The sequence below is a fragment of the Raphanus sativus genome, chromosome 5 (genome assembly GCF_000801105.2).
Source record: "Raphanus sativus cultivar WK10039 chromosome 5, ASM80110v3, whole genome shotgun sequence".
NCBI lineage: Eukaryota > Viridiplantae > Streptophyta > Magnoliopsida > Brassicales > Brassicaceae > Raphanus > Raphanus sativus.
In genome coordinates, this window is record NC_079515.1 from 9,639,085 (window position 1) to 9,663,616 (window position 24,532).

The window sequence follows — 24,532 nt, forward strand, 5'->3', positions numbered from 1 at the left end:
TTGGCGCTGAAGCTATTTAACGACTTTTTGAACTAATATCAGCTTTCTGCTGATTTTTTTTTTTTCTAAACAAATCTTAGATACCATTTTTCTTCTATAGCACGAAAATAACCAAAAAAAAAATGGTTAGAAAATTATTTTGGTTTAAAATATTTTTGAGTGTAAAGTCATAAATAATATGAATTAGTATTTACATAAATATTTTTCTTACATAGATATTTATGTCCGTAACTCCTTATGTATATGATCTAGAATTGTAAACGTATGAAACACAGAGTTCACAATTTTAGAATTGGGATACATATGTTCACTAGTAAATTTTAGAATTGGCATATAAAATGCTGAAATTAGATATAAAATATTATTATATAGTCAGCAGGTGACATGCACAGTTCGTATAGAGTATATACATGTACTGACGCTTAGCAAAATTAATTTTAGAGTTAAAACCATAAAACAATCATTTCTATAAACAGCAAACCGCAAACTCTACCGGCCAGACATAAGGCTGACAATATCATCGTTTTGGAAGTTTCCAACGTCCCAGTTTCCGGTCGACGAAAACAGAGTAGACAAAGCAACCACAATGTATCTCATACTTGGACGTAGCTGCGCATTCTCTTGCGTACAAGCTTTCCCTAGCTCCGCCATCTAAACCAGAACCAAAACATAAAAAAAAATCACATCATTGGCTTGGTTTAGCGATCTTAAATAAGATAAACCGGATTGCACACAGGAAGAGATTATTTTACCTTATATACTGAATCAAACGGATAGTTATCCCCAAGCCTGGGGTCGATAATCTTCCGTAGTGCTTCTTCTTTGTCTGTCTCCTTGAATACTTCTTCGAACTGCATCAGAAAGCAAATTGCTTAAGTAAGTGACCACACATGTCTTCAAAGAAAGGGAAGCAATACTACTACTAAAGTACTAACCACACCAACAAGGCCTCTGAATTCACCACTGGCTTGGTTCATCTTGACAACCGCGGCTTTCGCAGAGATCAACTCGTAAAGTACAACTCCAAATGCATATACATCCACTTTCGCAGACACTTCTCCATAAACAATCCTGCAGTGCAGTTTGCATATTAATACCATCACTACAATGATATACAAATACTCTTATGATATGTTAGAGAGAAATGAGCTTTACTCAGGTGCCATGTAACCAAATGTACCCATTGCACCACGTGTCGCTGAGCTTCCCACTTCTGTTAGTTTTGTTAAACCGAAATCAGCTACCTGTTAACCACGGTAAGTAACTCACTTTCCGTGAACAAAGCAAATATAACACAGTTTCGGTTAATAAGAAAGTGAGAATAAACCTTTGCTCGGAAGCTCTGGTCTATCAATATATTGGCAGATTTAATGTCCCTGTGAACATAAACCGGAACCGTGTGCTCGTGGATATACTCTAAACCTCTAGCTGAATCTAGCGCAATCTGCACTCTCTTAGTCCACGGTAGCGGTTCACGTCCTAGTTTACATATATTAACTCTTTAGTCTCTATCATTGATCGCAAGTTTCACCTTATCTTAGTAGTACTCGTGTGTACCTGATCCATGTAAATGCTGTCCAAGGTTGCCATTCTCAACATACTCATAGATCAAGAAAAGAGATCCCTCTACACAATAACCAATCAGACGAACCTTCATGAAAAAAAAAACACAACAAGTCTTGTTATCTGATCAAGGAGATGTTTTAATTTGACAGAGAAACACACAGTTTAGCTTTACCAGGTTGACATGATGTACACGTGTCAAGACTTTTAGTTCCGCCAAGAACTGTTTCGATGCCTCCATGTCCATCTTCTTGATTGCAGCTTTCTACACAGCAAATAGTTCTTTAATGTTCCATGTAGACAGACCTCTACATAACAAGGATGAAAAAAAAAGGAATCTCTGCTTACTTCTCCTCTCAGCTCTGCATAGTAAACAGCACCAAAACCACCTTGTCCGATCTTAAAAGACAGATTGAAATTATCAGTAGCCTTTGCGAGTTCCTCCAACGTAAACTCAACAGACTTGTCCACGCTTATAGCGGCAATGCCAGGAGAGACTCCTGTACCAACCAAGTCTCCACTTTGGAGGCTAGCTGCAGATTCATAAAAAAAAACTCACTTAAACACACTCCACCTCATACATATAAATCCCTTTGGGTGTACATGTGATCATCACAAAACCTACCCTGATCAACCTTAGAAGACAATGGGATAGAAGATGAATAAGAATGTTGCTTCTTGCTCTTTCGGTAAGCGTAGTATATGACAAAGGAGATCAACAACAGAGCCACCAACACTCCAACACATATACCAGCTATAACTCCAGCACCAAGCCCACCTGCTTATATCAAAAACAATTTTTTTTCCCTAAACCTCTCCCAAGTTTCTTCTTTGATAATACCATCAAAAGCAGAGAAATGGAGAGAAGAACCAACCTTGGTCACTACAAACAACATAATAGACAGCAACAGGCACAACATAAGTTTATAAGAAACAAAGAAACGATTAGATACAATGAAACCAACAAACAAAATTAATCTACCTTGATTTGAAACGTGGGAATGTACCATTTGGATCTGCAAGAAGAGTGTGTGATAAGGGGTGAGAGAAGATAATGCTTGAAACATTTGGTAAACGAGAAAAATTAATTAAACCCCACAGAAATTTAACTTGATTCACCAATTAACTGATTTTATTATTGGAAGCTAAAAGTATATTTTTTTTCCGGATTACATTAGGTAACAAAAACACAAGATATATATAGAAATATTCCACTTTGAAAACCCTAATACAATCTTATGAGGCATAAGGCATATCAACAAAGAGAATGTATAAGATCTTACCTTTACCGGGAACAAAGACAATCCCACTCCCTGACCGGAAATCAACACCAGGGTTATACCTCTGCAGAGTCTCCGCGGGTACACCGGACGCACTCGCGATCGCGTCAAGACTATCTTCAGGACGAAGCGGGTAAGTAACGAACAACCCGTACTCCTTCGACACACTCTCGTCACCGCAAGAGCAGTTCACCGACACGTTAAGCGTGGCGGAGGCGGGATGTTAGTCGCCGGAAAAGAGTTGGTTCTCTCCAAATACGCCTCCGTCGTGAGGTTCGCGTAATGTTCGGTGGCCACTTTGTCATAAGTATCTTCCGGTTGGACACTGTATCTGAACACGTGGGCAAGGAAGTCTCCCGGTTGGCACTCGCAAGGGAAAGGGACGAGAACGCGAGAGCCCATCTGGATCGTGTCTTTGTTCGGTATGTTCGGGTTGTATCTTAGGATCGGGTCGAAGTTGACTTGGTCGTAAGGCGCGGCGGGAGAGTTGAGGTTGAGGTTGATGTTGGAGAGGGTTGTTCCGTTATCGAGGTAGTATGAGGCTAAAGCTATGTCGCAGCTTCCACTGCATTTAGATTCGACCACGGTGAAGAGCAGAGACGGCGGCGAGAAGAGGAGAAGGAGAAGAAGAGTAGCGATTCGGATCCGTAGCTCCATGTTTGATTCGTTGAGGTCTCTGTGTTTTGTTTTTTTTTCGTGTGGTTTTGGGGAAGAAGAGGAGAAGAGAGATGAGATTCAAGGAGGAGGAAGGTTGACTAATTCGACGTTGACTAAATTCAACTCGGGAATGATTATTAGTTTTATTAATTTCGATCGGCGCTGTTAATTGTTGGAAATATTATTTGATTTTTTTAATACTAAGAAAGAAGATCAATTACAGAAACTTCTGTCTGTTGGGAGTTTGGAAGTCTTTGGTCAATAATCTCAGAGGAAGACAGCCATTTTTGTTGAAGGGAAGTGATAGTGTGAACGCATCATCGATCCGAATTTTGTTAGTATATTAATTGTTTTATTCCTTTAATTTATAAGTGTTTTATTGGTTTGACTTTGCTTCCTTTTTGAGTAGTGCTTTGGATGATTCTAACAGAAATATTGTTGTATTTTTTTTTTCTGTCAATTTTTGTTGTGAAAACCGGATCGGACGGACCGATCGAACCGGTCTGACCGTGACTCGCTGAAAAGCAGAGTTTGGATCGGTTTAAAACCCATATTTGATAAAAATCAGTAAAACCGGCTGAAACCCGGTAAAACCGGTGACCCGGTTTAATTTTAAAACTCGGTTCTTAAAAATTAACGTATACTTAAGTGTTTTAATTATTACTAGCTAAAATTTAATATTTTATAATTAGTGTTCAACTATCACTATTTAATTGATTTTTTTTATTTTTCTAAGAAAAAATGTGAAAATATATTTTTGACTCTCATATACTATTTTTATTTTACTATATTTTTAAAATTTGAAATGTTAGTTGTAAAAATAAATAAATATGATTGTTTTAGCTGTAAATCATTTGTTTTTTTTAGCTTACATAGTAATCAGATTTATATGTTTGTTATTTATTTTGAGTTAATAAAAAAAAGAATAGAGAAAATATTATATATAGAAGTAAAGTTTATATAGTATAAATATATAATTATATACATTTTATATAAATAAAAATCTGGTTCGACCGGTTGAACCGGTCTAACCAGTCAACCAGTAGCTTCACCGAATCGGTATCTAGTCCGGTTTTCAAAACAATGTACACTCATCTCCTCTTTTAAGATCTGTTATTTTGATATTTTCAACCAAATAAAACAAATGATTGAAATTAATTTATATTTTGATTTGATATTATTTAAAATAAATAAATTATTTCTAAAATTAATGTAGTTTATAATTAGTATTAATCTAAAAGTAATCTAATTTTAACTAAAGTTTTTAAAATAACATTTGTATAACAAAAAATGTTAAAATCATATTTTTAAATATACATAATAAATAAAATAAATATTATATAACGGTAAAAATTAAATGAAAACAAAAAGTGTTCTCTACAATAACTTTTTCCACCGTTTAATAAATAATAATTTTAGAAATAAGGATTTTTTTTAAATTTAGTTTTAAAACTAAATAAAATATGATTGTTAGTTTTAATAACTCTACATAGAAATTAAAGATAAACTGATCACCTCTTATATCATTTTATTCGATATCAGTGGATAATTATTCTAAAATAAATACAATATATAATTGGTCAATATCTACTAATTTTAATATTAGATTAGGCTTGAACATCCAGGTATACATATCGGATTGGATATTTAGACATTTATCAAAATATTTAATTTCAGTATTTATCAACTTAAATATCCAAAATATATTAAAAATATATATATTATCGAAAATCCAAAATAAAATAAATACCAAAAACTTTAAAATACATCTAAACTTAAATATACATCAAAATAATTAAAATATTATTTGCATACCTAGTTAGGTGGAAAAAATTACAGATGAAATTATTCCGAAACAGTGGAGAAAGAAAAATAAATAAAACACTCTCAACTAGGTGTTTTGCCCGCACATGCGGGCATAAACTACTTACGAATAATTATATAATTTACTAATTCAAAAATTAACATAATAGATAATTATTTATGTTTTAACATAAAGTTTAAATCAACATCATATATATATGATAAAAATTAATCAAAATATATATGTTTATTATTGTGATAAACTTTTCAAATAATTATATATTAGAAAATATTTTATACAAATATTTTTGATTGATTAATATTTAATTATAATTGTTCTATATTTTAATGTTTTATAATAAAAATTTATTTATGTTTTAACATAAAGTTTAAATCAACATCATATATATGATAAAAATTCATCAAAATATATATGTTTATTATTGTGATAAACTTTTCAAATAATTATATATTAGAAATTTTTTAGAAAATATTTTATACAAATATTTTTGATTGATTAATATTTAATTATAATTGTTCTATATCTTAATGTTTTATAATAAAAAGTTATTTCTAGAAAACAACAACAAAATATATATATATATATATATATATATATAAGAATTATCTTAATATTTTTTAAACATGTTTCTATTTTGATGATTTATCACATTCATTTATAATCAATTAGCTAATATACTTTATAATCTAATATTATTAAAATATAATTATTTTTAATAATATAATAATCAAAAATATCTAAAATCATGGAAAACATGATATATAAACAAAATCACAATATTTAATTATAAAATTTTCTATGTCTTAATCTTTTATAATAAAAATATTATTTTTATATAACAAAAAATATATATAAGAATTATCTTTTAAAATATAATTTTGATGAATTATCATATTAATTTATAATCAATTAGTTAATATAAAATATAACCTGATATTATTAATAGAAAATTCGTTTTAATTATATAATAAGTCAAATACCTAAAATCATGGAGAACATGACACATAAAAAATTCACCTCTCAAATTATTTTTAATTTAAATTGAATATTATTAAAATAAAATTCGTTTTAATCATATATAAGATTCATTAATGTTAATTTTAATTAATAAATTAGTGACTTAGCTAAAAACAAATAATGAATTAATGATTTAGCTAAAACCTAATAAAAATATATAAAATAAAAAATAAAAAATTACCTAAAAATATGGAGAAGTTGACACATAAGTGAAATCACTTCATAGTAATTTTAATTAATAAATTAGTGACTTAGCTAAAAACAAATAATGAATTAATGATTTAGCTAAAACCTAATAAAAATATATAAAATAAAAAATAAAAAATTACCTAAAAATATGGAGAAGTTGACACATAAGTGAAATCACTTCATAGATAATAGTATAGATAGATTTGATCCAAAAGATTAAATTTAACCAAATAATTATACATTCGTCTTTCAGGAACCCATCCCCTATAGTTTCTTACAGTAGTACATATATGCGGTTTTGCCCATTCCCAGAAGAAGAAGATCACAAGCAACCAACAAGTAAAACCCATACAAAAACAAAAGTTGTTAAGTATTCAGTGATGAGAACTGATATACTCACCTCACCCTCCTCTCTCTCTTTCGAATATCTTCTTGGTTGCCTCAAGAAAACCGATTCAACAACTCAAACCCGAATCTGTATCCGTTACCATTAAAAGTATAAGCTGACATAACAGAGCAGAAACCACAGTACCTACCCTTAGGACTCAGAGCTGCTTGCAAGATTCACCGAGGACACAAATCTTGGGACCAGCTCTGCCATGTTGGTCTTTGAAGCCGCCAAGTCTTCTAACCTCTTCCATGTTCTTTCCCGGTTTGCTTTAACCTCTGTCTTATTCTCTTCTTCCACTTGGTATTTGGCTAAACACTCATCAAAGAGAGTTTGGTCAATGTCCGAGAACACTTTCCTCACGTTTAGGGTCAGAGTCTTAACCGCTTGGTTCCAGTGTCCACGAGTGTTCCTCTCAAGAGCTGGGAAGACTATAGGCATGATCACTTTGTAATTCTGAGTAATCAGGTTTCTTATGTGATCGTTGTTCCATAGAAACAATGCTCTCTCAGCAACCTAACAACCAACAATACAAAACTTCCTTATAAGTAACAAGACTCTTGTCAAGAGAGAAAGCACACAAAAACAAGAAGTAGAACCTGGAAATGCGAACTGTTGAGACAACGAGCGATCTGTCGGAACAAAGGCCCCATACAGCGTTGAAACTCAGCAGCTTGAGTAGCTTCCAAGACTTCTTCCAACTCACCAAGAAACATCACTTCCTTGGAGCTGTTGGTAACAGGCCAATACTTTAAAAGGCCTCTGATGATGCAATCAGCGAGCTTAAAGTCTTTCTCTACGAACTGAACTATGCAATAAGAAAGCTGCTGGTGATAGACCGACGCGCATTTAGGCTTGTGGAGAGGAATCAAAGCACGGACAAGGAAGAGCTTGTGCTCTTCTTTTAGAGGCAAAGCAAAACCATTGATTATACTCCCGAGAATCTCTAGCAACTCTGCAATGCCGTTATGCTTCTCAGTCTCGGAGATGAACCTGTAGAAGATGTTGTTTATAGCCTTTCTGATGTAAGGCCTATGCACCATGAACTTCCCGTAAACACGGTGCAGAATGGTTTTGAGATACTCCCTCTCTCTTTGATCTTCGGAATCAAACAAGTCCAAGAGCTTCAAGACGAAGGAGTGGTCTATGTATCGCTTTGCGAGCTTAGCGTCAGTCATGGGAGAAGCCACGAACCTGAGGAGAATCTCGTAGACGACTTGAATGTGAGGCCAAGCTGGCTCCAAGGAAGGCTCCTCATCTTCCATATCATGCATCTCCAGGATCTTAGTCTCGTGGTTTGCGGAAGGGAACGTTCTGAAGAGATTCACAGCAGCCATCTTCGTCAGCTCCTGGATCGCAGCTTCGTTAAACTTCACGCCAACCGATGCGACGTAGTCAACGAGCTCGAGGAGTGTCTGCCTCTTAATCTCTTTCTCTTTAAGATTCTTGGAGGGATCTCTAAAGTCGAAGACAACACAGCACATAGTCAGCTTCTTGATGAAGAGATTAGGTTTCTCGGAGATGGGAACCTCTCTGAAGCTAGGCAAGGCCTCGAATACACCAGAAGGTGGAACGGGAATGTTCTTGTTAGAGTTAGGAACAAGAGTCCCATTTGGTACACGTGAACCTGAAGCTGAAGCTGATGGATTAGGGGCGTAATAGGAGTTAACAGCTCCTTCACCATTGGAGTCATTATTGTTCAATGACTTTGAAGGCTTTCTTGGCAGCTTCCCAAATATCTGTTTGATCATCTCTAAACCTTTTTAAGCTTACAAGGAATCAAAGCTGAGAGATATCAGCTCTTTAGGGCACAAAGTCTCGAACTTTATTGTCTTAGCATAACCAGATTCGGTTTCTGAATGAAACCCTAGTTTCAGTTCATTGAAAGAACTCGAACCCTGAACCCAAATCACACGCAGCGAAACACGAACCACAAACGTATCAGAATACAATCAAGCAAGCAGATCGAGATAAGGAAGGAAGCAAGAGGAGAAAAAAAGCTTACATTTTTTTTTGCAGATGGGTTAGAGAGAGATCTATACAAACCCTATAAAGATACAAGCTTTTTGCAGATCCGGTGATAAACCCTATCTCGCCCAAATTGAATCGAGCGAGAGAGAGAGAGAGAGAGAGAGAGAGAGCAGAAGAAGGCAAACGAAATCCAGACAGATAAAAATAATCTGTAAGAAAAAGAAAAGAAAATATAACGATTTTTAAGACAGGTTTTAAGGTTGTGTAATGAACAAAAATAGAAGAAAAATCGTCCCTCTCCTTATCCCTCTCCAGGGATTGTTACTGTAAATCCATTTACACTTATCAGAAGAGATCCAATAACAACCTGAAGATCCAGATATTTTTCAATTTTTAATTGTTTTTAATATATATCACACAAAAAGCAGAGAGAGAGAGAGAGAGAGGGGAAAAAAAATCAAATAACATGGGCACGCACGGTTTTGACAGGGTGGCAGGTGTGTAAAAGAAGCTCGCCAATGTAACTCCAGAGTAAAAGGGGAATTAATTTGGTCAAATTTGATACGAGTTTTCTTGTATAAATTTGATGACTGAAACTTATTATATACAAACCCATCAGAAATATATACCATTTTCTATAATTCTATGACTTACTTTTTGAAATGCTGTTTTTCTCTAATGAATCAAATCGTTGACTGATGATCAGAGTCAAATTTGAGGGTCAAACACTTCAAGACAGCCTAATTGATATTATACTGAATGACACTAAAGAATTGATCTTATGTACTTGAAAAAATGTTAATATTTTCTGGATGAAAACAGAGTTCGAGAGTCAAAGTCAAGCAATGGTTTAGGAGGACATCCCATAATGAGGAATTGGTAAGACCCATTTGCTCTAGACGCGTTTTTATGAAACCTCGAATGTGTATGGTGAGTACCAATTAGGAGACAACGTGTGTGATCTCCGTTAATATGAGCTGGACTAATGTTGTTGGTGCTGCAGGATTTACCACTTGGTTCATTGATGGTAGCAGGTCCGTCCATGGCATAGGCAAAACAAGCCATCGTTTAGGGACTCAAATAGTTTTTGTATTTTTCTCTTAAAGTTTCTGTATCATTTTTTGAACAAAAAGAAATTTCTGTATTATTTTAATTGAGTTTGAATAACATTAAAAATGACACAGTTTTTACATTCTGAATGGGGCCCTAGATGGACATGGACCAGTCCTGGATGATAGTGGTGTAATGGTAGCAAGTCTGATGAAGCCGGTGCGTGATATTGGATACTGATCTGGATAGAAACCATCCAACATTTTGAAAAGGAGTAATAGTGTTAGTTTTGTTGACTCCTGTTGTTTAATATACAAGCACAAGAGTTTAAGCAATGGTTTGTCTAAATCTTCGGACATGCTGAAAGCTAACTTAAAAAGTTTAGGCTCCAATATTTGATTCAGATTTTCAAACTTGCGAACAAAAATAAAGAAGACCAGAACTTTTAATGTAGTGCTACAATTTCAAACTTAATTTAGAATAGTTGTTTGGTTTTCTTTTGGGTAAAAATGTCAAGATATTATTATCAATTTTTCAGTTTTTGACAGAAATACAATGGCAACAATGAGCAGAGAATGAAAAATAAAATCTAAATACCTATTGGATCTTGACAAAAATAGTGACATACACAACAAGCAGAAGCCGCTATCTGGAAGTCTCAACTAATCTGCACAATCACTTGCCGTAAAAGAAAGAACCACAATTAATGTCAATACATTTACACTTATCAGAAGAAATCAATAACAACAACCTGAACATCCAGTACTAAGCCTGGAGACAATGCGTGTACCGTCAGATAATCTTAGCTGGATCGAGGTTATTGTCGCTGCTGGATCTACCACTAGGCTCATTGATGGTGGACGTGTGTAGTGATCAGCAAATTAGATGAAGCTTGTGGCTCAATGGCTGCAGAGTCTGAACTGTCTGATCCGGTTCGTGTTCTTCCAACACCGTGAAATGGAGTATTTGGTTCAGGTGACTCCTGTTGATTAAGATATAAGAACAATAGCTTTGAAAATTACCGGCTCATTTAAAATAAGAAAGTAGAGTGAAAACATTAGAGAAAGAGGAAGGAGCGACATATACATACACTGAAGTCTGCTTCTTCACGTGGGGTCTCCAACCTTTGTACGATCTGGCATTCGACATGTAAAGACTAGTAACCAGAAATGTAACAACAGATGTAACAAGTAAAGAGATGTAACAACACAAGTGAATCAAGTAAAGAGATGTAACACAACACAAGTTGAAGACTAGCAAGAAGAAGTTGAATTAGTAGTAGTAACTAGTAACCTCAATAAATGTTGCATGTTATATATACATCACGTCATTTTTTAGTATTCTTGAATGATGCAAAAGAAAAGCTACCATTAAATAGTAATAACAAATGTTTTCAAATTTTACAAAATTACAATCCAAACTATATGTAGAAATGCTTGTATTTCATACACACATTATAGTTTTAAAAATACCAAAAAAAAATGAAAATCTTCAAAGCAACAACAAGCAAGTGGGAAGAAAGATCCAAGACAAATCTCTGGTTTTATGGAATGTCTTTAAGCTCAAGCTCAGATTTGTCTTTCTCGTTATCCTTCTCCTTCTCCTGTGAATCATCAACCCCAACACTAATCATATCAGCTTTATACTGATGCCTCATCGCAAACACTATAAAAACCAAGAAGTTAAAAGCTCCCAAGACAACAAGCAACCAGTAGAAGTAGTTCAATCTCGCTTTGTTAAGGTTGCTTCTAAGCCAGCTCTTGTGCGTAACCTTATCAACAAGAGAAACAAGCAAGCTGCTCACAAAGAATCCCATCGAAATCGTGCTCAAGAACAACCCGGTGCTCATCGACTTCATCCTCTCCGGTGCTTCCCTTATAAAGAACTCAAGCTGTCCAACGTAAGCAAACGCTTCACCCGCACCGACCAAGAAATACTGTGGGATCAACCAGAACGCGCTTATCTTATAACCGTTGGTAACTTCTGCCTCGCGTCTAGCGTTCTCTATAACCGCTGCCACCGCCATTGCACCCATTGACAACACAAGCCCTACTCCGATTCTCTGAAGGCTGGTGATCCCTTGAGGTTTCTTTGTGACCTTTCTTGCTAAAGGCACAAAGACTCTCTCGTTAAGGGAAGTGAAGAGGAGAATGGTGAGGATTAGAAACGCGGAGTAGGACCCCGCGGGAACCGTGAAAGACCCGAGTTTACGCTCCATGAACGTGGCTTGTTCCACCGTGAAAGTCGTCATCTGGGAGTAAATCGTCCAGAAGAGAATGTTTGTTGCCCAAATGGGAATCAGTTTCACGACAAGTTTCACTTCTTCGACCTGTGTAACGGTCGATACCATCCACGGATCCTTCTCTTTAAACTCCTTAGTGGTGCTAGGAGAGCTCTCTTCTACGACGACAACCGCGGCTTTGTCTAAACACTTTAGCCTCTCAGTGTGAGGAACCGTCGTGTTGTCATAACCGTTTAAAAGACTCTTATGCGAAGGGTAACTTTCTTTTCTTTTCTTCCACGCCAAGAAACAAACCCTCCATATAACAGTGAAAGGGCTCCCTTTAGGTTTCTTGAAACGGTACAGTTTCGTCCCGCATAGCAGAATCACGGCCGCGACCACCATGGTCGCGGCCGAGATCCCGTAACCCCAGCCTCTCCCCACGTTGTCCTGGACGTAAACCAGAGCAATCACGGCGAAGAGAGAGCCAAGGCTGATGGAGAAGTAGAATCTGTTGAAGAAGAAAATCATCTGCTTCTCTTCTTTAGGATCACTCGTGTCAAACTGGTCGGACCCGAAACCGGATACGTTGGATTTGATTCCTCCTCCGCCTAGAGCTATGGTGTAGAGAGCGACGTAGAGAAGAGCTAGCTGATGACCGTTTGCTTCTACGCACTGATGGTGAAGTCTTCTGAAGTCATCACACGGTGGCGGTCTCATGCTTGGGATGGTTGTTGCCACTGTCAATAGCAACACTCCCTGTTTTTTTTATCACAGAAATGTAGAATAGTCAGTAACTTTCTCTAGCCATTGTGTAGCTACAACGATGTGGTTTAAGGTTTTTACCAGAGCTGTGACAGAGGCTGAGATTGCGACCATCTTGTACCGACCGAGTTTAGCATCAGCCAAGAAACCACCAAGAAGTCCTAAGAGGTTGAGAGTTCCCATGAAGTTTGTGACAATGGTTGCTGATTTTGCTGATGATATGTGTAAATCTCCGACAAGGTACGTCACTAGATTCATCGATATGCCCATCACGCATATTCTCTCCGAGAGTTCACTCCCTTCACATTTTGTTAAAAGAAACGAAACAGAGAATCTTAGAAACAGAGGAATATGTTTTAGCTGCAAGAACAAAACAGAGTATAGAAAACAGAGTAAATTTTAGTTATTTTTGTGATGTGGAGACTCGAGATTGTACCTAAGATTAAACCGGCACCTAACCATCCACCGGTTTTGGATTTATCAGGTGGATTTCCTCTGTAGTCAAAGGCTTCTTCCGAGCCATCTTTTGCTCCATGCGATGACACATGAACCTTAAGAGACGAGCAAAACCATTAAGACAGAGAAAGCAGAGCCAAGATAAAAAAAACAGAGAGAAAGAACTAGAACTCACCATTGCTTATTGAGTACTTAAGAAAATGTGGGAGAGAAAGAAGTGTAGTAGGGTTGTTTATAAGGAGAGATGTTGAAGATGGTGGAGGTTATAGTGATAAGGGTTTTGACACTTTTGTGTGTCCTTTGATTCTATCTAAGTCCAACAAAACAAAAGAAGAAAGGAGAGGATATTCGATTCAATGGACATGTGAAGAGAGAGATATTGCCTATGGGTTTGATTGGGTCTTTTTCAAAATGTGGCTTTGCTTTAATGTGTGGTTCTTCACGGATGATCAGATCCAAACAAACACATACGCAAGAGACAACAGTGTGACAATGACATTTTTTTTATTTCATGTGGTTGCAAGGTTTTCAGCTTCTTTGTAATTCCCCATGTCGACCCCCTCAATTACTCTGTTTTGTCTTTTTATACCCTTTTCTTGTGGTTACCCATTTCCTCTTCTCCTTGAACAAATCTCTTAATCATAAAACCTAACATTCATACAAATACCTACCATTCACATTGCTTTTCGTTTTTAAGATTATACACTTGGTAGCATATCGGTCTGTTGTTTGTATGTGTACCAAATGGTTGTGATCCATTGCTCGACGTGATCTTCTTTTTCTTTTTTTGCTGAATGCACACAAGGTGTCAAGGCTAAAATGGATGTCTCTAGTATTTGGACCATTGTGACTTGTTAAGCATCTTAGTACACTATCATTTCAATATCACATGGTTCGAAAACTTACACATGTGCAATGATTTAGTGGGTATTTGACTGCAGATGTTGTGGGGGGGACAAAAATCTCATGAATCAATATGTGCTTGACTATAAAATAAATAAACTACGACATTAATATAAGTTTAATCGGCTAGAACCAAACAACCAATCGCAACCCAAAAGGCCAATGTTGTTGGCAGCTCGATCAGCGCAATAAATGATAATCAATAACCCTTTGTCAGTAAAAAAGTGAGGATCGAAACATTGTTACGTTCAGTCCAGTAATTTGTGTCGAGCTAGGGCTTTATGGTCAACTGATCACAACATCCTTAACCAGCACTCTTATGTTTTATATAACATGTTGAATCATTTGGTACTTGGCACCGGATGGACTTGAGTTTCGGTTTCTCATGTTTGTAAGAGTAAGATCTGCAATGAGAAACATACACAATGTTTCAGGTGACGTACCTACAAGCAAAGCGAGAGCCGAGAGGTGTAAAGTAAAAATATTCGAAAGTGACTAAATAAAGGTGAACTGATAGGTTAAAAAATTCAGCGAAATGGAGGAAGATATTTTACTTACGGAGAGAGCAATGATTAAAAAGCTGTACATGTTGATCATGAGTTGATCCCTCGAACTTAGAATGACGTTAACAACATTATTCGAAATAAATTTAAAAGGTAAAAATGAAATATAAAATGTCTCCAATGGTTAAGGTAAAGGAAATGTTTAATGTACAATATTACTACAAGTTGCATTCTCTCTTTGTGGACGTCATGATGATATTTTACCATACACTAGGAATCTCTCTTCGTTAACTTTAGTATTGGCCCTACAAAATTAGTAATGTATCCACATCAATAGTCAATACTAACAAATTATATAAGTTAAGACATAACAAATGGGACAACTCTTGATAATTTTCTAGCTTAATTATCTTCTAGAAACCAAATGAGGCTGAGTTCTGACGTCTATTCAAATTATTTAAATACATTTTTTAGTAACTTTTTTCCTCGTAGAGTTCAGTTAACAAGAGTTTGATATTTCTAAAATTAGCAAGGGAACTATACTTAGTTTACACTCGATACTTCCATGTTATTATAATATATTCTGGAACTCAAACAAAATTTAGTTTCAAAAGAAAGAAAAAAACTACTCTTCCATAGTTATTTGGTATTGGATTATAGTTTTATTGGGTTAGTTAAGTTCTTGAGATGATTAGGGTTTTATCTTTCCAAACGTTTCTACCCTTTCTCCAACCTTTTGGAAAAGGGTTAGTAGTGATTCTAATCAAGATTTCATGATTTTATATTTTAACATGCAATTATTAAGGTTATGTGGGTCAATCCCACTACCTATAGCCAAACCATAGGCAGTTCAACACGTACGTTAGTCATCCACTAACTTTGTAGGATATTCCAAAGACGATTTTTTTTTTTTTTTTGAGAATTACTTGATATTTTCTTTGCGACAACGTTATACTATAATATGTTTGTTCTATATTTATTAGGGAAAATTGCCAAATATAACTCACAACTTGATTTCAAATGCAAAAGTATACCCAAACTTGAATCAAATGCAGAAGTAACTTAAAAGATTATTGAAATTACAACCAACCCCTTATGACCAAACAAAAAAAAACAGTTTTTTTTTACGTTTTTAACCACACTAAGTCTTTTGGCCAGACGACTTTTAAGTAAGTCGTCCAGACGACTTTTAAGTAAGTCGTCCAGACGACTTACTTGAAAGTCGTCCAGTATAGTTAATTTAAAAACTAATTTATAAAAATTTTTAAAAATATTTTGATAAGTGAAAAATTGAAAGCATGTAATTAAGATATGTTAAAAGTGTTATAAATTAAAATATAACAAAAGTGAATTGTTTTCAACATAGATGAGTGAAAGTAGTGAGTCATGATATTCTTTGGTTTAGGTTTTGCCAACATATGTTGTAGTATTGTATATGTTCTTAGGGTTAGATTTTGGAAAGCATAAAAGTATTTTTGAAAAATATGAAATTTACCCAAATGTGTTTATTTATGTGTATAGTAAACACTAAGCAAGTTTAATTTGATTTTATAACTTATTTAGTTAGTTAATTTTAGTCAATTTAGTTTAGAGGTTAAATTTAGGGTGTGGACGACTTACAAGTAAGTCTTCTAGACGACTGGACGACTTACAAGTAAGTCTTCTAGACGACTGGACGACTTACAAGTAAGTCTTCTAGACGGCTGGACGACTTACAAGTAAGTCTTCTAGACGACTGGACGACTTACAAGTAAGTCTTCTGGTATAGTTGATCTTAAAAATAATTTATAAAATTTATAAAAAAAATATTTTGATAAATGAAAAATTGAAATCATGTAATTAACATATATTATAAGTGATATAAATTAAGATACAATAAAAGTGATTGTTTTCAACATAGATGAGTGAAAGTATTTAGTTTCCCGCTAAAAATATTTAGTTTCCCGCTAAACATATTTGAGTTTCCCGCTAAAAATATTGAAGTCTTTTGGACGACTTACAAGTAAGTCGTCTAGGAAGTCTTCTATTCAGAAGACTTACTTGAAAGTCTTCTGAATCTAAAATATTTAACCTAATTGGATTTTTTGTCTCCCTATATAAAGAAAAATTTACACATTCTCTCTCTTCCTCTCAAATGGCTGCAACAAAAATGTAATGTTCATCATTCTAAAACTCTCAAACCTCTCTCTAATCTCTTTGAACTTATAAACACCAAGCTTATATCAATTGATTGTTTTTGTCTCATGTCTTTCTCACTAATTTATCTTGTTTTTGCAGGTTTTTCATCATATGATTCTCATCTTCCACTCATTTAAAGGTAGATCTATTAATTTTAGAAATGTATTTTTATGTCTCATTTTTCTTCATTTTGTAACTTCTTGTTGCATAAAGTTCTTACATTTTTCCTCAAACTAATACTCTCCAAAGCAACTCTAATCTCTTAGACTTGAAAACACCAAACTTTATATGAATTTTTCAGTTTTGTCTCATGTCTTTCTGAATAATCTATCTTTTTTTGCAGGTTTTTAATCAGATGGTTCTCAACTTCCACTTGGATATGTACGTTGTGTGCTCTATATAAGTATGTTTATCTAATCTTCCACTCATTTTCTATTTTTAAGCCATTTGAACGTTTTTGGATGTGCAGATTTTTCAGATCTGGATATGCAGGTTTTTCAGATCTGGAAGACTTCTGGGACGACTTCCATGAGGTCCAGACGACTTCCAGGAGGTCCAGACGACTTCCAGGAGGTCCAGACGACTTCCAGGAGGTCCAGACGACTTCCAGAAAGTCCAGACGACTTCCAGAAAGTCCAGACGACTTACAGGAAGTCCAGACGACTTCCAGGAAGTCCAGACGACTTACAGGAAGTCCAGACGACTTTCAGGAGGTCCAGAAGACTTCCACGAGATCCAGAGGACTTCCTGGAAGTCGTCTGGACTTCCTGGAAGTCGTCTGGACTTTCTGGAAGTCTTCTGGACCTTCTGGAAGTCGGACCTCCTTTAAGTCGCCTGGACCTCCTGGAAGTCGTCTGGACCTCCTGGAAGTCATCTGGACCTCCTGGAAGTCGTCTGGACCTCCTGGAAGTCGTCTGGACCTCCTGGAAGTCGTCTGGACTTCCTAAAAGTCGTCTAGACCTCATGGAAGTCGTCTGGACGTCCTGGAAGTCGTCTGGACGTCCTGGAAGTCTTCTGGACGTCCTGGAAGTCGTCTGGACCTCCTAGAAGACTTCTGAAGAAGTTTTCTTCCATATTAAGTGGAGTCTAAGCTTGTCTTTGTAGAGAAATGATATATAATAGTTTGTTTGTGATATGTTTTGTGATTTACATGTGTACTCTCTTAGTTGTGACATTTTTGTAAAATCATTAATAATGTTTCCCAAGATGTAATATATGTAATAAATAAGAATGTTGGTAACCTCATACTGATACAACATTTTAATAAGCATTTTAACCATTGTTCCAACTCATAACAATAATCATCATTGGTTTCTATAACAAAAATACTTAAGAGATGGAAAAAAAAATAATAACTAGTTAAAGCATAACACATTTTTTACAAGTTTGTGTTGAAAATATTTTTTTTGTAGAAGACTTACCAGTAAGTCGTCTGGTAAATCTTTTGTGTATAAGACTTATCAGACGACTTACTGGTAAGTCTTCTGTAATTGTTAAATCTTCATACTTGTATTGTTTTATACACAACATCTGAATGCTTTTATTCTCCATATAATGCATGTATCTAACGTGTCATCTGCAAAAATTCAAAATAAAACACATTAACAAAGATAGAACATGTATGAGTTAAAAACATATTAGCAAGAAACTTTGAGTAACATGAATATTGGTAACCTCATATATATCACCAATTATGTTATAAATTTCATTCAGTATCTCCAATATTAATTAATATACATGAATTAATAAGAAAATGTTAAAAAAAAATTATATTATTAGAGAAAATGAAAGTTTACTAAACATAAGTCTGGAAGACTTACTAGTAAGTCGTCTGGAGAGGTCATTTTTGCAATTGACTTTTAAATGGGACGACTTACTTGTAAGTCGTCCAATTTTGTTTGTTAAAAAAAACTCCAGACGACTTACCAGTAAGTCGTCCAGGACAAATAGGTTATTTTTGCATTTGACCGAATTGTGTCAGATATTTGACTTTTTCTGGACGACTTACTTGTAAGTCGTCTCTGGGAAAACAGAAAAATCAATATTTTATTATTTCTAGACGCTTCTCAGGTTAGTTTTGCAATTGGAAAATAAAACTTAAATATTTAATTTTTCCTAGACGACTTAAGTCGTCTAGTCAGACGACTTACTTGAAAGTCGTCTGAGATAAGTAAGGTTTGACCAGAATCTCAGAAAAAAAATTCTGGACGACTTTCAAGTAAGTCGTCTAACTGGACGACTTACAAGTAAGTCGTCTAGGAAAAATTTAATATTTAAGTTTTATTTTCCAATTGCAAAACTAACCTGAGAAGACTTACTTGTAAGTCGTCTAGAAATAATAAAATATTTATTTTTCTGTTTTCCCAGAGACGACTTACAAGTAAGTCGTCTAGAAAAAGTCAAATATCTGACACAATTCGGTCAAATACAAAACTAACCCGTTTATCCCAGACGGCTTACTGGTAAGTCGTCTGGAGTTTTTTTTTAACAAACAAAACTGGACGACTTACAAGTAAGTCATCCAGTTTGACCAGAAGACTTACCCTTAAGTCTTCTACAGCCAGAAGACTTACGGGTAAGTCTTCTATAGCCAGAAGACTTAAAGGAAAGTCTTCTACAGCCAGAAAACTTACCTGTAAGTCTTCTAGGCGAACAGATCTGGAAAAAAAATTCAATTTCATACCTTAAATTAGTGAGATGACTTCTTTAACACACATAAGTCTTTTCCAACTACATAGAACCTCAAACGAAAGTAACCCACCAAGAATCATAAGCTTGAATGGTTCTATCAACCATAAAAAATTTATAATCAAAACTTTGAGTTTTTTGGATGAATATGGAGACAAAGTGAAAGAAATGTTGTTTTTAGTTCATAACAATTGAGAAAAAGAGAGAGTGTAAATCGATATGAGATGCATTAAGAGCTTCAAATTGGTTGTTCATGGTGGTTAGGGTATTGATGGCAATGGTAATCTTGTAAATACTTGAAAATGATGAGGTTGAAAGAGTAAAAATGTCACTTTCGAAAAAAAAAAAAAAATTAATGGCAGTTTCGTGAATAATGTGAACCTGTGGGGTGAAGAGGACAAAAGAAAAATTCAAAAAAGCATATGTTAGTTTTGTATTTGACTTTGAGTTTTGAGTCAATTTTGCAAAAAGCCTATTTATTATCCTATTTCATTTCAATTATACGATAAATTATAAATCTTATGTAAAAGATATGAGTAAATCCAATCATTATCAAAGTGGTCTAAGTTAGAACCTTCTAAATCATAACATGATATAAATGTAGAACAAAAAACATTTATTATTCGAAGCAATGCAAATATATATATATACTAGGTGTTCTCCTGCACCATGTGCAGTAAAGAAATTTTAAAATATTTTTTAACAGATAAATATAAATTATATTTATTTTTTTATTAATATTATAAATTTTCTTTTTATCAATATTTTAATATAAATTTGATTTAACTGAACATTAAAATTAAGATAAAAATAATTTTTTTATTTTGAATTATATTTAAGAATGTGCATGTATATATTTAAAACTATAATCTTAGTTAGAATTTTCTAGCTATTTATTTTAATTAAATATATTAAATAAATATGTAAAATTGCATAATTGTCAAAAACTAAAATTAAACAATATTTATAAAATCTGTAGATACATATAAGAAAATAATGATTTTACGATTTAGTCTGATTTTATGATTTAATTTTTATAATTTTCTAAAAATATATAATTTTTGATATTTTTTATTTAAATGATGTTTCGAAATTTGAAATGTCATAATTGAATATATTTATTTTAATGATGATTTATGAGTTATTACCATATTTTTAAAAAGTCCAAAAATAAAAAATCGACAATAAATGTAATATATGAGTTATTACCTTATTTTAAAAAGTTTACCAAAAATATAAATTAACATTAAATATAATTGTTCATGTCATATTAATCTATAAGACATGTAATAAATTTTAGTAGCTATGTCATATTATTTTTGTGAAAATGATTATAGAGAAGAGATGTGGCAAAATCAGTTCTCAAATATAGTCTAGGGGATGTACAATTTCACAATTGTCAAAAATTAAAATTAAAAAATATTAATAAAATCTGTAGATATATATAAGAAACTAATGATTTTATGATTTAATTTTTATAATTTTCTAAAAATATTTATATATTTTTGAAATATTTTTAATTTAAATGATATTTCGAAATATTTTTAATTTAAATGATATTTTGACATTTGAAATACCATAATTGAATATATTTATTTTAATGATTATTTATGAGTTATTACCATATTTTAAAAAAGTCCAAAAATTTAAATCAAAATAAATGTAATATATGAGTTATTACCATATTTTAAAAAGTTTACCAAAAATATAAATTAACATTAAATATATTTGTCCATGTCATATTAATCTATAAGACATGTCATCAATTATAGTAATCATGTCATATTATTTTTGTGAGAATGATTGTAGAGAAGACATGTGGCAAAATCACTTCTCAAATATAGTATAGGGGATTTAAATCAAAAATAAATGTAATATATGGGTTATTATCATATTTTAAAATGTTTATCAAAAATATAAATTAATATTAAATATAATTGTCCATGTCATATTAATCTATAAGACATGTCATCAATTATAGTAACCATGTCATATTATTTTTGTGAGAATGATTGTAGAGAAGACATGTGGCAAAATCACTTCTCAAATATAGTCTAGGATATATATATATATATATATATATATATATATATATATATATATGTCCACGAATTGAATCTTATAAGGAGATTTTGTCAAAAAGATACAACTTAAAATTATCACATTATTTTTTTTAGAAAAAAAAACATCACATAGAGAGTACACATTAATTAGGAGTACGTTTCTTATAAACTAGATTCACTCTATCTCTATGAGTTAATTCAAAATCACATTGTGTACTTTCTCTTAATATTATATAAAATAATGAAAATATGCTATTGTAGTCTGCATAAATAACTATGTTTTTAATATTTTTTTTATCCGGCTCTATGTTTTTAATAATTTAACTTTATGGAAATGTGTGTTCGTTTACTAAACTATTTTTTATAAATTAAACGATTCTGTAGTCTACATAGCACAAAAAGTCTGAATTAGCTAATATTAAGAGATAAAAATAAGATGATATGGGAAAGAGGAAACAGATATTTAACTAAACATTGAAAGAGAAACAAATTTAGGGTATGTATTCAATTTAACATTTGATATAATTTGATTTTAATAGGGTTTTAGATGAATTCAATAAATTGTAAAAATTTAGGTGATTTTTGTTAAATTAATCTAGAATATAACCGAAAACATGTGATTTGGGTTATAATTTTTTTAACTAAGAAACTCCACCCAAACATCCTAAAAATCACCTGAAAACTTTAAAACTCCACAACTTACACTACAAAAAAACAATGAATTGTATCACTTAAATTATATCACTAAAATAAGTGATACCATTTTGAATTACTTATTCATAACTGAAACAAATATTTATAATTTTACATCATTAACAGTAATTGATGTTATCATTAATTAATTTAACATCAGTTCAACATAAGTGATGTCCTTTCTTTTAATTTGTATCATTTTGACAAAAATGATACAATTATATAAATTTACATCAATTACACAATTGATGCATTTATTATTTTGGTTGATATCATTTATTAAACTGATGTATGATTTACATCAATAAAATAATTGATGCTAATAAAAATTATATATCGATATTTTCTCTTAACATCAGTTTAATATAAATAATGTTGTTTGTATTCTTAATTTGCATCGGTTGAAATATATGATCTAGTACGAAATTAATTTAGATCTATAAAATAAATAATAAATATAATATAATTGTATTATTAATTATATACTAAATGATCTATTATAGTTCCCCGAAAAAAGGAAACCACAAGTAGTTTCAAAAAAAAAAAAAAAAAGGAAACCACAATCCCACATAAAACGTGAACTAATCAGTTAAAATGTAAGCAAGATTTTCTATAACTGTTTCACTTCAACAAAAGCATATTTTCTTATGTCAATGTTCTCATCGTCTCCTTTTCTTCTTCTATCTTTTTCAGTTTTTTTAATTTTTGTACAGAGCTTAAAATTTGTTGTTTTTGGTTATTTTGATCAAAAAACAGATTTGCACTAGATCAAGGATTGTACGTGTTAAAGATGATAATTTTTTTTCTTTTTATGAAGGGTTTTAAAGATTGCTGAAGTTTTGCTAATCAAACGACTCTGATTAAACTTTTGAGAGGTATTATTTTCTTTTTCTTTCTCTACTCTCAATTGTTTTTGAAAATTAAAAGTTCTTAAACAAAATTATTTATGGGCTTAGTTAATATCATTCTTTGTTAGGATCAGTATCATTCAGAGATATATGAAGAGATGACAACATTGAATGGAAATGTGGAGGAAGATAGAGATTGAAGATGAAAAAAAAGATACAAGGAATGAAAAAAAAAAAAGAAGAATCTGCATATAACTACTAGTACTTTTGTTTGTATCTCAGCATTATTCATGTTTTCTTTCATGACTAGTAATTTGTTTAACTTTCTATAATCTGTTTGTTTTCTCTGTATCTTTTTTCATTTTTCTTCTTCTTGCGTACATTATATTTTCAATGAAAAAATAAAAAATTATTGCAGAATAATATTTTATTTTATATGTGTTTCCTTCGCTACAAATGATACTAATATTTAAAACATTAACTATAAATAATATAATTATTAAAGTATTTTTTTAATAAATTAATTTCGTCAATTATTAATTAATAATTTATTAACTAAATCAGTTATTTGAATTGATGTCAATAATAACATCATTAGAAAAATTGATGTAATTGTTTATATCACTTTTTAACAATTGATATATGGGAGAATTGCCAAGTGTGATTCAAAACTTGGAGTCAAACCCAAAAGAATACTCCAACTTGGGTCAAAGGCAAAAGTAACCTAAAAGGCTATTGAAATTACAACTATCTCCTTGTGAACAAACAAAAAAACGGATTTTTTTTACGTTTCTACCCCTCGCAAGTCGTCTGTTTAGATGACTTGAAAATAAGTCGTCCAGACGACTTAACTTAAAGTCGTCTGGACAGTTATTCTTAAACATAATTTAAAAATTTTGTAAAAAATATTTTGATAAGTGAAAAATTGGAAGTATGTAATTAACATATGTCTTAAGAGATATAAATTAATATATAACAAATTTCAATTGTTTTCAGTCCAGATGAGTGAAAGTAGTGAGTCATGATATTCTTTAGTTTATGTTTCATCAACATATGTTGTAGTATTGTATGTGTTCTTAGGGTTAGATTTTGGAAAGCATTAAAACCGTTTTTGAAAATTTTTAAAATTACCTAAGCGTGTTCATTTCTGTGTATAGTAAACACTATTGAAGTATAATTTGATTTTATAACGTGGTTAGTAAGTTAATTTAGTCATTTTAGTTTAGGGGTTCATTTTAGGGTCTGGGACGACTTAATATTTAGTCTTCTGTGCA

At 32.6% G+C, this 24,532-nt stretch overlaps 3 protein-coding genes across 3 annotated transcripts; all 3 read right to left on the reverse strand.

Annotated features, from left to right (window-relative positions):
* Positions 1-337: 337 nt before the first annotated feature.
* Positions 338-3,746, reverse strand: LOC108856564 (chitin elicitor receptor kinase 1). Its single transcript, XM_018630396.2, is given in 13 exon segments — positions 338-651; positions 753-851; positions 936-1,071; positions 1,156-1,244; positions 1,328-1,479; positions 1,558-1,651; positions 1,739-1,828; positions 1,912-2,096; positions 2,189-2,344; positions 2,439-2,446; positions 2,546-2,579; positions 2,847-3,056; positions 3,059-3,746. Coding segments are annotated over 13 exon segments (1,857 nt in total). The 5' UTR covers positions 3,501-3,746; the 3' UTR covers positions 338-489.
* A 2,987-nt stretch (positions 3,747-6,733) lies between these two features.
* LOC108805355 (serine/threonine protein phosphatase 2A 59 kDa regulatory subunit B' zeta isoform) lies at positions 6,734-9,318 on the reverse strand. The gene is made up of 3 exons (XM_018577376.2): positions 8,925-9,318; positions 7,519-8,817; positions 6,734-7,435 (listed from the first exon to the last, which is right to left on the reverse strand). Exons 2-3 carry the CDS (start codon positions 8,668-8,670, stop codon positions 7,070-7,072), a joined length of 1,518 nt encoding a protein of 505 aa, XP_018432878.2. The 5' UTR covers positions 8,671-8,817; positions 8,925-9,318; the 3' UTR covers positions 6,734-7,069.
* Positions 9,319-11,288: 1,970 nt separating this feature from the next.
* Positions 11,289-13,755, reverse strand: LOC108805171 (protein NRT1/ PTR FAMILY 6.4). Its single transcript, XM_018577143.2, has 4 exons — positions 13,558-13,755; positions 13,363-13,477; positions 13,008-13,225; positions 11,289-12,920 (listed from the first exon to the last, which is right to left on the reverse strand). Exons 1-4 carry the CDS (start codon positions 13,558-13,560, stop codon positions 11,484-11,486), a joined length of 1,773 nt encoding a protein of 590 aa, XP_018432645.1. The 5' UTR covers positions 13,561-13,755; the 3' UTR covers positions 11,289-11,483.
* Positions 13,756-24,532: the final 10,777 nt, after the last annotated feature.

What these genes read in the sequence shown, in the direction of transcription:
- LOC108805355 (XM_018577376.2), bottom strand. Translation starts at nt 8,670, where the DNA reads ATGATCAAACAGATATTTGGGAAGCTGCCAAGAAAGCCTTCAAAGTCA. An exon ending in TCAACAGTTCGCATTTCCAG is followed by an intron (nt 7,436 to 7,518) that starts GTTCTACTTCTT and finishes GTTGGTTGTTAG; the next exon opens with GTTGCTGAGAGAGCATTGTT.
- LOC108805171 (XM_018577143.2), bottom strand. An exon ending in AGGTGCCGGTTTAATCTTAG is followed by an intron (nt 13,226 to 13,362) that starts GTACAATCTCGA and finishes CAAAATGTGAAG; the next exon opens with GGAGTGAACTCTCGGAGAGA. An exon ending in CAGCCTCTGTCACAGCTCTG is followed by an intron (nt 12,921 to 13,007) that starts GTAAAAACCTTA and finishes TAAAAAAAACAG; the next exon opens with GGAGTGTTGCTATTGACAGT.